The sequence below is a fragment of the Ovis canadensis genome, chromosome 4 (genome assembly GCF_042477335.2).
Source record: "Ovis canadensis isolate MfBH-ARS-UI-01 breed Bighorn chromosome 4, ARS-UI_OviCan_v2, whole genome shotgun sequence".
NCBI classification, from domain to species: domain Eukaryota; kingdom Metazoa; phylum Chordata; class Mammalia; order Artiodactyla; family Bovidae; genus Ovis; species Ovis canadensis.
In genome coordinates this window covers 24,318,426-24,335,697 of record NC_091248.1, presented here as the reverse complement: position 1 = coordinate 24,335,697, position 17,272 = coordinate 24,318,426, and the positions used below count along the sequence as shown (strand labels likewise).

Here is a 17,272-nt window from a genome sequence, read left to right as displayed (position 1 = left end):
CCAGGGTTATCCAGATCTATTAATTCTAAGTGAATATAATGGCACCTTCTCAAACCCCGAAACACCTCCCTTGCAGTTTTAGTATTTTCTGACATTATTGTGGCATGCCATGTAGTAAAGTTGACCCTGTGTTTATCCATCTCCCTAACTAGCTTATAAACAGGCCCTTTGAAGGGAGCACTTGGGTCTTAATCTTATCTTTGGGTCTTGCTCGTATCCAGCTTCCAGTCACTCCGAGAATTACACCAAGCAGGTGTTCAAAGGGCTTTCCTGGTGGCTCAAACGGTAAAAAAAAAAAAAATCCTCCTGCAGTGCAGGAGACCTGGGTTCAATTCTTGGGTCGGGAAGATCCCCTGGAGGAGGGCGTGGCAGCCCACTCCAGTATTCTTGCCTGGAGAATCCCATGGACAAAGGAGCCTGGCCGGCTGGGGTCACAAAGAGTCGGGCACAACTGAGCGACTAAGCACGAGCACCGGTGTTAAAAAATTAGCGTGAAATGGATACAGGAGCGATAAATGAACGGGATTAAACTTAAAAGGCAAGTCTTTAGCAATATCTATGAGAACACTGACTTCTCCGCCACCACTTAATGGATTCTGAGGGACTACCTCCGTCCTAGTCCTCACTTTGTCTATACCCAGCATCCGCACTATGCCAAGCACACAGGCATAGTGGAATAATAGTGGAACACAACAGAATAATCATTGTATCCTCTGGAATGAGGATTTCAGTACATCAGGAATGGCAGAAAGCAAAACAATCCAAGGCCAACAGCAGCTGCCTGGGCCATGCGGCTGTACTGCTGCTGCTGCTGCTAAGTCGCTTCAGTCGTGTCCGACTCTGCGCGACCCCATAGACGGCAGCCCACCAGGCTCCGGCGTCCCTGGGGTTCTCCAGGCAAGAACACTGGAGTGGGTTGCCGCCTCCTTCTCCCATGCTGCTGTACTGGGTGAGTGGCAAAGGACAGGAATCCCCAGGCGACCCCTGGGAACCGCAAGTGATCGCGGGCGCCCGCCTCTCCTCCGAGGCGGTAGGTGGCGCTGTGGGCTACCGCGGCCGCTGGGTCCGCGAGGCGCCGCTCTCAATGGGATGGGGAGTTGGCCGAAGGACCTGCTTCGGGCCGTCTTCGGTAGCCGCGCTGGCCTGGTGTCGCCGCTGAGGGCTGGCTGAGCTCTCAGTCCGGCACCATGGGGAAGCGGGACAATAGAGTGGTGAGTACCCGGCGGGGAAAACAGTGGGGCGACGCGGGGCGCGGCGGCGGGAGAGCGGGACCGCTCGCCCTTCCCGGCTGGGCCTGAGAGTCAGCCGCGGCGCTCGGACCTGGAGACTGGAGACCCGGCTCCCCGCACCGCGGGGCCGGCCCCGGACGCGCTTGCGCCGCGCACGCAGTTGGCGCCTGTGGGCCCCCCACTCCTTTCCCTTTTCTCTCTCGCCCCCCTTTCCTTTACATCCGGTCAGCCCTGCCGCACCCTCTGGCAGTGCTCTGTGGCATCCTTCTCCCCCGCATTCGGGCCAGGAGTGCCCACTGGGTAGAGCCGCCAAGGGTCCTCTGATCCCTCCTGTAAATAAGTGCGAAGTCTGAGGCCCGGGAAGGCGCCCGAACTCGCCTCCGCCACCCCCACCGGTAGCGCCCGCCCCATCTCTGCGCCGCTCTGGCGCAGTCGGGTGGGACGGAGGCGCGGAGGTCTGGGACGCTGTCCCTACACCCGGGGCCTGCAGGGCGCCCAGTTCTAGAGGCCGGCCGGCTCCCTGCTTTAAGAACCAGGATCAAAGCCAAATGCTTTGATCCGGCTCCAGAGCCTAGCACTACGCGCGCGCGAGAGCGCGTATGTGTCCGCTCTGTCGTGTCCGACTCTTTTGTGTGTTTGTGTGTGTGTGTCTCTGTCGTGTCCGACTCTTGTGTTTGTGTGTGCGCGAGCGTCGCTCTGTCGTGTCCGACTTTTTTGTGACCCCATGGACTACAGCCCGCCAGGCTCCTCTGTCCATGGGATTTTCCAGGCAAGAATGCTGGAGTAGGGTGCCATTCCCTCTTCCAGGGGCTCTTCCCAACACAGGGATCGAACCCGGGTGTCCTGCATTGCTGGCAGATTCTTTACCGTTTTAGCCACCTGGGAAGCCCACCTGGCACTTAGTAGGCCCCGAGAAGGAATAAATGGCTTGATGGTTGACTCTGGACTCAGACCCAGGCTGGAATGTCAGTTTTGGGCTCTCCGGAGTTGGATGACCCAGAATACGTCGCTGTTCTCATCTGTAAAGTGGGATCAGTGCAGCCCGTAACTTGCCAGAATAGTTGAGACCGCGCCAGGCAAGATGGGCGGGCGAATGTTTGGTCTGCACGTTGTTACTCTGTAACTGAGATGAAAGAGATACAGAAGTAACTAATAACAGAAAGTAAGAAATGGCTGATGAAAATTCAGGGTTCTGAGGTTCTCCGTTTTCACAGGCAGAGATGGGAGGAAGATTCTAGGTGTCCACTAGCTTGGGTTGGAAAGCCCAGGTTGTGAATCAGATTGCATGGGCCATAAACATAAGGAATTTGCGATAAGCTTAGGTTACAGTTGCTAGGCTTGGCCATGATAGAGTTTTAAACCAATGTGCAGCAAAATTTAAAAAAAAATGCTGTTGAAGTTACTGTACTAAATTTAACGAACTAGCTTTTTAAGAATTAATTTCCTTTGCTGTTTGGGGGAGGGAGAGGTCCTCAAAGAGCTTTAATTCTCTGAAATACTTAATATGTTCGAAACTCTTATTTTAGTTTTATATAGTCTTCATAATCAAAGACGTCTAGGAACCACTGTGGTGAAGTTTGATTACAAGGTTGAGGAATGTTCTTTTCTCCTGCCTTCTTTCTGTAGGTCAGACCTAATGGTATTGATTCTCACAGAGTTGAAATGGTGTTCTCATGGAGCTTCCTTAGGCTTAAGGTACTGAGTGTTTGGGCTGTTTAATGACCTTAGGCCTTAAATGTTTAGAAATCACTGGACCTTGGGTACAGTTTTCATGCAAAGGCCTAAGATGTTTTGTTTTACTGGCAAAAGGTGTTTAGACATTTTTTTAAAGCATTTGAAAAACTTTTCAAGTTAGTTTCATTTACTAGAGCATTTTGAGGACTCTGGGCTCTGCTGATTCCTTGGTATGTGTCTCGGCAGATGTAGTACTGGTAACATTTTGTATGTGCTTGAAAGATTATAGAAAGGAAAACAGGAAATTAAGAGATAGAAGACACAGGTTGCCCAATTCAGCCTCCTGGCTGCAGTGGAGGAGGTGGAACTCTTAAAGTGTTAGTCTCTCAGTCCTGTCCGACTTCTTTGCAACCCTGTGGACTGTAGCCCGCCAGGCTCCTCTGTCCATGGAATTCTCCAGGCAAGAATACTGGAGTGGGTAACCATTCCCTTCTCCAGGGGATCTTCCAACCCAGGGATCGAACCCAGGTCTCCAGCATTGCAGGCAGATTCTTTACCCTCTGAGCCACCAGGGAAACCCCCAAACTATTAAAACTGGGACTCCCCAAAAAAAGCACCGTGGGTCATCTGGTAACTCAGTTCAGTACATCATAACTTTTGACTTTAAATAAAATGAACATTTGCATCTGAAAATAATGGCATTTTTTTCTTTTTACATTGATGATAAAAATCATGGTTTTCAAGATGACAGAATTGCTTTCTAAAAAGCCATAAATTTCAGGTTGAAGTTTTTTTAAAAATAGGCTTTACTTTTTGGAGCTCTTTTGGTCTCAAGGCAAAATTGGGCAGAAAGTACAGAGAGTTCCCATATGCTCCCTGCCCATAGACATGCTCTGCCTCCCCTATCTTCAACTCCCACACCTGAGCAGTATGTTTGTTACGGGTAATGAGTATACATTTGCGCATCATTTTCATCTGAGGTCCTTAATTTAGGTTCAATCCCCAGGTTGGAAGATTAGAGTTCCCTCTTGATATTGTACACTCTTTTTAATTTATTTGTTTATTTTTATATTGTACATTCTTAAGCAACTTTTTTTTTCCCACTGAATATTTTAACCCTTGAGATTTGTAAAGCATGGGAGTGTTAGTCTCTCAGTCGTGTCTGACTCCTTGCAGCCCCATGTGGCCCGCCAGGCTCCTTTGTCTGTGGAATTCTCCAGGCAACAACACTGGAGTGGGTAGCCATTCCCTTCTCCAGAGGATCTTCCTGACCCAAGGATCGAACCTGGGCCAAACATTGCAGAAGATTCTTTATACTGTCTGAGCCACTGGTCACCCTTTGTGCCCATTATTTTCCAGAAGTTTCTTTCCTGTTATTTTCTGTTTTTACTGAAACAGATGTATCCTCCAGATAAAAATCGGTAACCAAAGTAACAAATGAAGTTTTGTGCATTTTGTCCTCAACAACTTCACTGCAGTTGCTCTTTTCCTAGCTGTCCACTTACATATTCCCTTGAGCCTGTTTTGCCATCCTGACTTCCAAAAAACCAACCTGTTCTCTGTTACCCAAGCTCATGGAGCAGTTTGGAGCCACAGACAATTCTAGTTACATATAAGTATGGGTGTTTGATTTTAAAAGGCACAGTATTCAAAATGATTAAGTCATGACATTTTAAGAAATTGCACAATTTCTTTATTTTGATTTATGCTCTGCCATTATATATACTATGTATAACGTGCTAATGTTAGAAGCATTTTTTTTCACACTTACGCATAGTAAGTGGAAGAGCTTAACTTTTGTGAAATGGTTGCTTTTTGGGTTTTAAAACCTTTTTATTGTGCATCAGAGAGGAGCACTGTTGCTTAATGGTCATGAGCACAGACTCATGATCAAGTGTTTCGCAAGGAGCTTTTAAGATGCACTTCAGAACCATTACCACTGTAATTGAAATAAATAATGGAGCTATTTAGAAGCTGTTGGAGCTATTTTATGTACTTAAGCAGACTGGGCATAGGGTTTTTCAAGAGCTTGAAAGTTAAGCCTTATTACATACTCAGTAATAGCTCATGTAATTGTGGCATAACTTGTCCATGATTGACATGGACTCCTAGCATATGAATGTACTACTTTATATTCCTCTGAAAAGTAAGCTTAAGATAGGATGATACCTACTTTGAAGATGCAGTTTCACAGTAGACATTAAAACTCATTAAAATATTAATGAGTTTTTAAGATAGATGCTAGAAAATTTAAAGGCTGTAAAACATAGTAAATGTTGTGTTTAGGTTATTTAAAACTACAGTGAAAAATTGCCGCTGTATTAAGTCCTCTGCATACGAACCTTCAAGTTGCAAACTTGGAAAGAGGCAAACGTGCTTTCGCATGTATGGTCATGTAAGTTAGCTCCCTGTCTGGCGTATGTTGCCGTGTGCGTGCGTCCTCTTCAGGTGGCGGTGCTCTTGTGTGCCGCACAGCAGCATACAGTAGCACGATGTGTTTCTTCCGAGGCCTGACTGTCCAGAAGCAAGCATAAAAGCGGTGGTGATGTAGCTGCTACTACTGTACTCGTCGAGGTAATGGGCTATAATATTAAAAAATGTTTTCTTGGGACTTCCCTGGTGATCCAGTGGTTGGGAATCTGCCTTCTAGTACAGGGGATGTGAATTTGATCCCTGGTCAGGAAACTAGAATCCCACCTGCCGTGGTGCGACCGAGCCTGCGCACCGCGACTAGAGAGCCCGTAACTAAGACCCAGCTTTCATGGCGCAGCACAATCTGATTGAGAAATGGTTCGTTGTTGCATAGAACAAGAGAAGGCGACACTTCAGAATGACAGTTGTTTTGATTTGTGGGCAGCTCATGAGGTACTGACTTAGCGAGCTTTTTCATCTTTCCAGTTCACTTAATGTCAAACAAGTATAGAATGGTTGCTGTTGAGTTCTTAGGCAACTTCAAATGTAAAAGGATCGGCTTCCATGATTGCTCTCAGATTCATTGCAAACTTCCGATGACTGGCCACTGTGCTCCTCATCTTTAAGGCTCTTGTTTCCTTTGCAAAACCTCCTGAACTACCACTGCTTTGTACATTTCAATAGCAGTTCTTGGGCCAAATGCGTTGTTGATATTGGGAGTTGTCTCCACTGCTTTATGGCCCGTTTTGAACTCTAACAAGAAAATCCACTCAAATTTGCTTTTTGTCTAACATCATTTCCATAGTCCAAAGTAAATATAAAATAAACAAGTAATGTCATTAGCAAAAAACCATAAAGTGAGAAATGTGTGTTAAAATGATGTATAACATGACCACATTTATTATGAATGTATTCCAATGTCAAACGGCAAATTTCAACAATGCGAAAAGTGCAGTTACATTTACATCAACCTAGTATTTCGTTTGGGGAATATAGTTTATTTGATGAATCTCAGGTTGATGGCTATTTAGGTATTTTCAGTTTTTCCTCTTTTGGTGATATAGTTTTAACATCCATGTATAATTTATAACTTTGAAAATACAGTTTTTACAGTTTCAAACTTAAAATGGCTTATCATTAAGTACTGCTAAAATTATGACATGATACCTAAGAAGTAAGAAGGTGATAGATACTATGCTCCTGGTTTAAAAGAGATGATCTTAGTTTGTACGTTATACTTTTGATTGTTAAGATGGTCAGTGTCATTGGTTGGGCCAACAACTGCTCCGTTGTGGCCTTTGTTGGTTGTCATTTCCACATAAACTGATTAAAAATCTCAGTAGAGACAGTTGAATGAAATATTTGAGGGCATAACATTGATATTAAAATATGACTTTTATGCCTCGGTCGTCAGCATTGCATAGACAGCCACATGTAGCCCCTATCCTGTAAATGTCTCTGACCTTAGGAACTCTAGCTGTAAGAAAATCATATTAAAGGTTTAACTGTTTTCATCTCAGGTAATTAGGCAGTATCCAGTTGAATAGAAACAGTGCTCGGTATGTGTTGTTTATAGTGGTTGTGTATCGTTTACTCTGCCAGAGAAATCTAGACGTATATAACTTACACTTGTTATGAACGTGGAAAATTTTGTCGTTTTTAAAGATTTTAAGTGAAATGCAGTAGATGAAAGTACCTTTGCGTTTTTTTTTGGAATGTTAAGTACTAACTTTCAGGCCTTAAAATCAGTCTTTGTGATAGTCGTTTTCAACCAACGTTGTTTTTATTTAAAGAGTAGAAAATGGAGAAGGAAATGGCAACCCACTCCAGCATTCTTGCCTGGGAAATCCCATGGACAGAAGAGCCTGGCGGGCTACAGTCCATGAGGTTGTAAAAGAGTCAGACATGACTTAGCAACTAAGCAACAGCTTAGTCAGTTTCTGTTATGAGTACTGTAAAAAAGCTAAATAATTAAAAGCATAATTTGTGATAAAAAGTGGAAGAGTTTTTAATAAATGTTTGTTGACTTGAATTAAATTGGAAAACTTAATCATAGGATCAAGAAGTTGAGACTGAATTAAAGACTAGAATTTGTATCTGTTGTAAAGTGAATTCTAACAAAACAGTGTCGGCTAGACACAGTCATTAATGAATATTCTGCTTTATTTTGTCTCAGGATGTTTTTGGGCAAAGTGTATAAAAATACGTATTTCTGCTCTAGTAAGTGTAGTTTACAGAGCATAATATCATTGTAATTTTGTGGGGTTTTATTGTACAGAAATATATATAACATAAAGTTCACCATTTTAACCATTTTTAAGTGTATAATGCATTAGGTACATTGACGGTGTTAGACAGCTGTCACCACTATCCATTTCCAGAAGGTTTTCATTATCTCAAACAAGAAGCCTTGTCCCGGTTACACCACTCTCAGCCCCTGGTGAACTCCCTTTTTTGTCTCTGAGTTCACTTATTCTAGGTACCCCAAATAAGTTGAATTATACAGTATTTGTCCTTTGGTGTCTGCTTCATTTCACTTTGTGTGCGTCTAAGGTTCATCTGTGTTGTAGCATGTATCAGAATTTCACTCTTTTCTGAGGCTGAATAATGATCCATTGTATGTACTGAATTGGCCAAAATGCTCATCTGGATTTTCCTGTAAGATGGTATGGAAAAACCCAAACAAACTTTTTGGCCAACCCAGTATATAGTACATTCTGTTTATCCATTCATCCATGGGTGGATGTGTGGGTTGTTTCCACCTCTTGGCTGTTGTGAATAGCGGTGCTGTGAACATGGGTATACATGTATCTCTTTGAGCCCCTCCTTTCAGTTCTCCGATCCTGAAGAATGGCAATTCTATGTTTAACTTTTTGAGGAATCGTCAAACTTTTCCAAAACAGCCGCACCATTTTTTATTCTCACCTGCAGTGCTTAACGGTTCCAATTTTTTCACATCCTTGACAACACTTTTTATTTTCTTTTTTTGATAGTAGCCATTCAACTGGTGTGAGGTGGTGTCTCATTGTCTTGATTTGCATTTCCCTCAGGACTAGAAACTCCGAGAGATAAGGGAAGACAGCTGAGCTTGGCATGCTGCAGTCCTTGGGTTTTCAGAGAGTCGACAACAATGACAAGTAACAGCGAACATCTTTTCATGTGCATATTGGACATTTGTATATCTTCTTTGAAGAAATGTCTAAAGTCCTTTGCACATTTTTGAATGGGGTTTTGGGGTTTTTTGTTGTTGAGTTGTAGGATTTATTCATTCTGCATATTAACCCTTGTCAGATACATGATTTGCAAATATTTTCTTCCATTCTGTGGATTGTCTTTTCAGTCTTTTGATAGTATTCTTTGATGCACAAATGTTTTTAATTTTGCTGAACTCTTGTTAATTTTTTCTTTTGATGCCTTGCATAATTTAATTTTTCATAGTTAACAATCTGTGTATAAAATTGCTATCAGGATGGCACAGTATTTCCTGAGACAAAAGATAAAGTAGAATAAACAGTGAACTTAGTGTTAGGTCTCCATCTTTGAAACCGAGTTTCTTCGTTTACCATTGAGGATAGTATTACTACCCTTAGAGCTTTATTGGGCTTTTGGAGAAAGTACTACAAAGCCACCTCAGAGTAAGAGAAGAGGTATCAATATTATTTTCATCAAATTTCTGGTGAAGATACATTTTCTGTGAAATAGTGGTATTACTTATCTCCCAAACCTCTGAGGCTTAATGTTGTTCAGTTGCAAAGTTGTGTCCAACTCTTTGCAACCCCATGAACTGCAGCTCGCCAGGCTTCCCTGTCCTTTACTATCTCTCTGGTCTGCTCAAACTCATGTCCATTGAGTCAGTCATCTAACTGTCTCATCCTCTGTTGCGCCCTTCTCCTCTTGCCCTCAGTCTTTGCCAGAATTGGGGTCTTTTCTAACGAGTCAGTTCTTCACATCAGGTGGCCAAAATATTGGAGCTTCAGTTTCAGCACCAGTCCTTCCAATGAATATTCAGGACTGATTTCCTTTAGGATGGACTGGTTGGATCTCCTTGCATTCTAAGGGACCCTCAAGAGTCTTCTCCAACAGCACAGTTCAAAAGCATCAATTTTTTGGCCCTCATCCTTCTTTATAGTCCAACTCTCACATCCATACATGACTACTGGAAAAACCATAGGTTTGACTAGATGGACCTTTGTTGGCAAAGTAATATCTCTGCTTTCTAATATACCATCTAGGCTGGTCATAGCTGTTTTTCAAAGGAGCAAGCGTCTTTTTAATTTCATGGCTGCAGTCACCATCCACGTTGATTTTGGAGCCCAAGAAAATGAAATCTGTCACTGTTTCCATATTTCCTCCATGCATTTGCCATGAAGTGATGGGACCAGATGCCATGATCTTCTTTTCTGAATGTTGAGTTTTAAGACAACTTTTTCTCTCTCCTCTTTCACCTTCATCAAGAGGCTGTTAGTTCTTCTTTGCTTTCTGCCATAAGGGTGATGTCATCTGCATATCTGAGGTTACTGATATTTCTCCCGGCGATCTTGATTCCAGCTTTTGCTTCATCCAGCCCAGCGTTTCTCATGATGTATTCTGCATATAAGTTGAATAAGCAGGGTGACGGTATGCAGCCTTGACGTTCTTCTTTCCCAGTTTTGAACCAGTCAGTTGTTCCATGTCCAGTTCTAACTGTTGCTTCTTGACCTGCATACAGGTTTCCCAGGAGGCACGTAAGATGGTCTGGTATTCCCATCTCTTTAAGAATTTTCCAGTAGTTTGTGGAATCTACACTTTAACTGTGACCTACATAGTCAAAGGCTTTAGTATAGTCAATGAAGCAGAAGTAGATGTTTTTCTGGAATTCTCTAGTCTTTTCTGTGATTCAGCAGATGTTGGCAATTTGATGTCCTATTCCTGTGCTTTTTCTAAATCCAGCTTGTACATCTGGAAGTTCTCAGTTGTACTGTTGACACCTTGCTTGACAGACTTTGAGCATTATTTTGCTAGCGTGTGAAATGAGTGCAACTGTGTGGGAAGTTGAACTCAGTTCTTTGGCATAGTTTGACCTAGTATGCATTTATAGTAAAGATTGCTTTATGAGTAAGAAAATGGTTATTTTAATGGAGTTAATTTTTGTTTTTTTCCTCAAGGCCTATATGAACCCAATAGCAATGGCCAGATCAAGGGGTCCAATCCAGTCTTCAGGTCCAACGATCCAAGATTATTTGAATCGACCAAGGCCTACCTGGTATTTGTGAAACAATTTACCTATATAAATATATATAAGGTTTTTGTAAATGTTTTAAAGGTCATTTTACAACTTCTGCTGATTGCCAAGTAGTTGCTAGCTACATCATTGTTTGAAGTAGTATTTCATATGTGCTCCCTTTTGAACGTATAAAACACATGCATGGATGTAAAGCAAGCATTTAGGAACCCACCACCTAGTACAGCTAAAGCTAGCGCTCTGCCAGAGAATCTTTCATACCAGAAACGTCTCTGTCTCCTAAAAGAGACCTTAGCCTTGCGGTATTCCAAGCTATTTAAAATGGTAGGTTTGAATAATTTAACCTTTCTTTGAGGTGTAACTTAAGTGTTGAGAAAGAAAATGTTAGGCCTTGTTTCTGGTTTTATCTGCTGGCTTTACAGTGTGTTAGGATTGCCCATTGTCTAAGTTGTGTGTTAAAGTTTGTGGGTTTTTTGCCCTCGTTGAGTGGCTCTGATCTTTCGTAAATAAAGCGTCATAGCTCTAACATTATTATTTTTCAGTATGTCTTATTATTAAATACCCATACTCCTGAAGTGACAGAAGATTCAGAGCTGTTAGCTTTTTATTCTTTCTAAGGGCCCCCAAGAGCTGGGCAGCTAGAGTTGAAACTTGTGCTTACACACAAAAGGAATCCTTCCTTTGAGTTAAATAGGAAGCAAGCTGTGTCTGCCCCTTCATCAGTGCCATTGTTTATTGGTGCAGCATACAGGGAAATAAATTATCGCAAAACAAAGTGTATTTTATCTTTAAGATTGGGGAGAAGGGATGAATACTTCTTTTTTCTTTTGAGAAGGGAAAGAGGAAGTGCCTAAGCTAGTGAATCACACATGTGGTCAGCCATCGCCAAGACAACCCTCAGGGTGGGTAATTGCTAGCAGGATTCACAGATAGTTGTGCTCACGGGCAAGATTTATTATAGTGGAAAGATACCAGGCACAGTCAGCAGAGGAGAAAGGCGTGGGGAGAAGTCTGGGGGAGACTGGGGCAGCGTCTAGCACTGCTTCTGCGGAGTCATACAGGATACCGCCCTTAACTCCCCCAGCGGTGAGTTGTGGTAACACCTGTGAGATGTGGCCAACTCGTGTGATTCAGTATGTCCAGCTCTTTTATTGGCGATTGATCAGCCTCTGCCTATCAGCTGCCAAAATTTCAGACTTCCAGAAGGAATGCAGATGTTCATGTAAACTACTGTGTGTGTATAGATAGGCATAGTGAGCACTCTTATCAGGGACGGTGCCAAAATCTCAGTTCCCAGGTACCAGCCAGGGCCACTCTTTCTTGTAAGCAGGTGCATTATAAAGTGGGTGATTTAGTAGTGGACGATAGTAGTTCAGTCATAGAGGCCTTAACTCACCCTAACAGTGCAACTGCCAACTTTGTGACCGTCCCTAAGCTGCAGCCTCTTCTCTCCTATATAATGGGAGTCATAAAGTACCTTTCCTCACGGGATTGTTGTGAGGATGAAAGGAAGATGTATTTAAAACAGTGCCTGTTGTGGGCACGTGAGCTCACTTGCTGAGTCATTTCCAACTCCCTGTGACCCCAGGGACTGTAGCCCACCAGGCTCCTCTGTCCGTGGGAGTCTCCATGCAGGAACACTGCAGTGGCTTACCATTTCCTCCAGGGCGTCTTCCCAACCCAGGGATTGAACCTGTGACTCCTGTATTGACAGGCAGATTCTTTACCACTGAGCTACCTAGGAAGCCCTTACCTATTGTCTGGAAGTACTCAAATGTTTGGTGTTTATTATTAGTTCTTATAAATATTAGTTTATATAAACTTATAGATATATAAATTTAAATATAAATTTATATAAAATGTTAGTTCTTATAAACCCATGTTCTGGAGAGGAATGATTATGTTATCTGGTTGGATTTATTATGATAATTAATATACAAGGACATGAGCAAAGAAATTTTAAATGTAGCAACACGAGCTGGAATGGAGGCTTGTTAGGATATTAAAAAATTACGAAATTTTTCTTTGTCAACATCCATCTCTAATTTGAAATGATTGAAAATTTATTGTACATTCTATTTTTTAAGGGAAGAACTGAAAGAACAACTAGAAAAGAAAAAGAAAGGCTCCAAGGCATTGGCTGAATTTGAAGAAAAAATGAATGAGGTTTGTAAATTGTGCCTTTAGAAAAAGAGACTAATCTTTTTTCTTAAAAATAAAAAAAAATGAGATAATTTTTAATAAGCCAAGAGTTTGGGCCTAGCTTTTTAAAGGGGCTCTGTATTTTAGAAGTGTTTTTGTTAAATTGAATATGGTTTGTATTTAAATATTTTATTTCTTTAAAAAAGAAATAGAGAAAAGCCATCTTACGGTAATTTAAATCATCTTTTTTAAAGTTTTCTAAATGTTAGGTTCTTCCCTTCTCTCCCCTAGCCCCCAGACCCCCATCTTACCTCGAATTTCCAGATGATGTTTGCTTGTTTTGATTACAAATCTACATGTAGTATTTCAGCCGCAGTATAGATTAATTGAACTTTTACTGTCTGAAAAGAGACTTTAACCACCTTTCTTAAAAAGATAAAAAGTTCTCAGTTTTAGTAATAACAACCTACTCCTCCTTTCAGTATACAGTGTGGAATTTCCACCTCATAATATCCTCTTTAAAGGAGCTCGTTAGAGGCTCCTTTGGTGACAGGGAAAAGGATCCTTAAACCTGCAGCATCTTTTGACTATAATTAGAGGCTGAGATGGGAGCAAGATAGCAGAGGATGGAAGGAAGGAAATAGTTGTCTGTACATTTCAGTATAAAAGGAGAAGGGGGCGACAGAGGATGAGATGGTTGGTTGGCATCACTGGCTCACTGGACATGAGTTTGAGCAAGCTCAGGGAAATAATAAAGGACAGGGAAGCCTGGCGTGCTGCAGTTCATGGGGTCGCAAAGAGTCGGACCCAGCTTAGCGACTGAACAACAAAGGACAGCAACACTGAGATGTATTAGGAGGGGAGAGATGACTTCTGATGTGTTTATAATTTTTCTGCAGAACTGGAAGAAAGAACTAGAAAAACACAGGGAGAAATTGTTAAGTGGAAGTGAGAGCTCATCCAAAAAAAGACAGGTAATGCCATTTTTATTTCATTGCTACTCTTAGTCTCAGAGTTGGGTTTACATAGTAACGCTGTGTACTGCTGCTAACAGGTCCATTGGAAAACCTACCTTATTTAGATTTGTACTTGTATTTGTTTGCTTTTAGAGAAAGAAAAAAGAAAAGAAGAAATCTGGTAGGGTGAGCAAAAGTTTTCCATTTTTCTAAATGTTATAATCAAGAGCCTACAAAACAAAAAGTAAGAGTAATTGATACAATCTGTATGCTAACTCTAGATAAGTCAGAGTCTGGAGGTCCTTTGGTAGTTATGGGTGGGTTTGTTCTGTTAATGATAATAAAAGGAAGGTACTGACCTCCTTATAACCTAGTAACTCCTTCACCACAATTAAAGAGGGAAAATTGACCACGCCTTTTGTTACTGTGGCGGGGGGCGGGGGCGGGTGTGTGAAATTTGACATTTAATATTTAAGTCATATGGCATCCATTTCTCAGAAACTAGATTGATCTCATTAAGTGTTTGAGAGACTTAGTAAAAGAAAAGTTCCTGCATCTCACAAGCTTTAATTGTTTTGTGCTTGGTCAAGTATTCATCTTCTTCTTCATCAAGCTCTGATTCTTCCAGCAGCTCTTCAGATTCGGAAGATGAGGTAATGTTTGCTCTCGTGATGAAATACGAAATACATGAAATAGCATCTCTGATGTCTTTCCTAAGAAGGGGAAACCTATTATGAAGAATCTGTTGGAAATGTTTACTTCCAAGTTTTGATTGATTATCTCTGAGAACACTGACATGAATAAATAACTAGATACTTAAATATTAGTAAATGTATTTTTTAGATTCCTAAGTTTGTTTTCTTCATTTAAGAATATTAGTAGAAGAAATGGATTTAAAAATCGGAAAGTCCATTTTAGCTAAGAATTACATGTGACTAAAATCACTTAATGTTTTTTAATTTTTAAAAACAGTGATGTTTGTTATATTTTAAATATTTTTAAATAAAATGTATTTACAAGCTGATATTTTCATTAAGTTTTGTTCATTGATAAAGTTTTGATGTCAATTAAATGCAACAAAACAAAGCAAATTATTTATGTTTCATGTAGGATAAGAGACAAGGAAAAAGGAAAAAGAAAAAGAAGAGTCGTTCTCATAAATCTTCTGAAAGTTCCATGTCAGAAACTGAATCAGACAATAAGGTAAAACTGTTTAAATGAGCAATGTTTTGGGTAGCAGACATTTAATTAGATTTTTCTTTTAGTTCTTACTATCTTAAATAGCTCTCAGTGTTGAAATGTGATACTGTTTTTTGTACTTTGATGCTCTGTGCCACTTAATTGATGCACTTAATATTGTACATAGGGCATTTAATTGTTCTCTAAATGCTCTGACATAAAGGTCTCCGTGTCTCAAAATTTTCGTGGTAACTTTATGATAAACATGGCTACATTGTTTTTCCCATCTTCATAAAGAATTTATAGTGCAGATAAAAAGCATCTTGCTTAAATTCATATAAATAGTATTAGAATTATAAGTTGAATCTGTCTTCTGATATCTGATCCAGAGTCCTTTTTATGGTACTATACCTCATCTGTTCTGTACTATCCAGAATTATCAGGTACAGTTAACTCTCAAACATTAGTGGTCATAAGAAATACATGCAGGTTGTAATAAAAATGTAGATTTCTGGGCCCCATCGCCACAGTCTGATTTAGTGAAGCTGATTAGGATCAGAAGTCTACATTTTTAACAAACAGTCTCGATGATTCTGACATGGTGTTTCACAGTTTGACAAGCACTGCCCTGGGGGTCAAGGAGAACAAAACCACTAAATGAGATTTCTTCTGATAAAATGCCTGGCGTCTAGAAAGTACTCAGTAGGTGGTAGTTTTGTTTTTAAAGCAGAAGAGCCAGTTTAATGATACTGATAGCTAACGTTTATTGACTGGCTGCTGTGTATTAGGCCTAGTTCTAAGCACTTGACTTTTAACTCAGTCCTCTCCCAACTCTATGAAGTAGATATTTGTTTATCCCATTTTATGGATAATGAAGGCTCAGAGAAGTTAATAGCTAGCTCAGAGGGATTCAAAAGTAGAAATTCTTGCCTGGAAATAAATTTCTTTCAATCATAATCACCTTTTTGATATTTTTGTTAATTATGGTATAATGTTCTATCTTTCGCATTTAAAATTAATATACATATGTGTTTGTTTAGGATAGTTTAAAAAAGAAAAAGAAGTCAAAAGATGCAACTGAGAAAGATAAGGTAATTTATATTTTATGTTGCCTTTTTTATATTTACATATATATTTTTAATATTATGCCTTCATGTTTAACTGCGCTGGCTCTTCACTGCGTTGTGTGGACTCTCTAGTTGCAGCGGGTGGAAGCTAGTCTTGGTTGCAGTGCACGGACTTCGCATTGCCACGGCTCCACTTGCTATAGGCTTTGAGGCATGCGGGCTTCAGCAGTTGTGGTGCACAGGCTCAGTGATCATAGTGCATGGGCTTAGTTGCTCTGTGGCGTGTGGGATCTTCCCGGACCAGGGATTGAACCCGGGCCCCTCGCACTGACAGGTGTATTCTTCCTGCTGAGCCACCAGGGAAATCCCTACATTGTTTTAATTTAATATGCTTCATTTCCTTTAAGAATCGCTTCAAGAAATTAACAATAAAGCATTCTCTTTTTAACTTAAGAGGTTTCTTTTGCCTATTGGGTTCGTTATTGAAGGTAAAAGATCAGAAGAGTATTCATGCAGAGAATTTGTGTAGGTGTAATGTATTATCTCAAAATTGAAATAGTGAAGTTTTAAACATTCCATTTGTTTCCTCACTTCATTTTAAAGAAAGTCCTCTTAATGAAAGAACATGGATTTCTGTTTCAAATTAAGTATACCATAGATAATTTGAAAAATGTTGTTTCTACTGTAAGTAGATGTTTTGTCTTCATTTACAGCTTATCTATGCTTAATGCTAAATTTATGCCTATCTAAGTTTCTAATTTATAATTTCTAGTCTTTCTGATTCCCTGGAGAAGGAAATGGCAACCCACTCCAGTGTTCTTGCCTGGGAAATCCCATAGACAGAGGAGGCTGGCAGGCTACAGTCCATGGTGTCACAAAGAGTCGAACACAACTTAGCAACTGAGCACATAGGCAGCCTTTCTGATTATTAAAAATAAAAGCCTGAAGAAAGCATTGCTAATAAAAGAAAACTAAATAGCAATGTCACCAAATTTTATTCAGTCTTTTTATATCATTCCACTGGACATGAAGTTGGGCAAATTCTGGGAGATGGCGAGGGGCAGGGAGGCCTGATGTGCTGCAGTTCATGGGGTCGCAAAGAGTCGGACACAACTTAGTGCCTGAACAACAACAAAAATTGAGATGAAATTCACATAATATGCTATGAACCATCTTTAAATTATAATTTGGTGATACTTAGTTTATGTACAATGTTAGGCATTGATCTGCTCTTTAGTTTCAATACTTTCATGATTCCATTAAAAATACCCATACTCATTAAGTACTCAATTTCTTCTTTCTCCTCATCCTGTGTTGGCCTCCAGTCTGCTTTATGTCTCTATGGGCTTATGTGTTCTGGCTGTATCATATAAAAGCAGTTGTACTGTGTAT

General features: G+C 40.7%; 1 protein-coding gene across 1 annotated transcript in view; it reads left to right on the top strand.

The window, feature by feature from the left end:
• Positions 1-1,048: 1,048 nt before the first annotated feature.
• The window catches only part of FAM133B (family with sequence similarity 133 member B), a 28,558-nt gene continuing 12,334 nt past the window's right edge, over positions 1,049-17,272 (top strand). The window contains exons 1-8 of the mRNA XM_069587397.1: positions 1,049-1,211; positions 10,460-10,557; positions 12,624-12,702; positions 13,578-13,652; positions 13,788-13,820; positions 14,225-14,287; positions 14,745-14,837; positions 15,854-15,904. Coding sequence (XP_069443498.1) covers positions 1,188-1,211; positions 10,460-10,557; positions 12,624-12,702; positions 13,578-13,652; positions 13,788-13,820; positions 14,225-14,287; positions 14,745-14,837; positions 15,854-15,904 — 516 coding nt within the window. The 5' untranslated portion in view covers positions 1,049-1,187. The remainder of the gene's footprint in view (positions 1,212-10,459; positions 10,558-12,623; positions 12,703-13,577; positions 13,653-13,787; positions 13,821-14,224; positions 14,288-14,744; positions 14,838-15,853; positions 15,905-17,272) is intronic.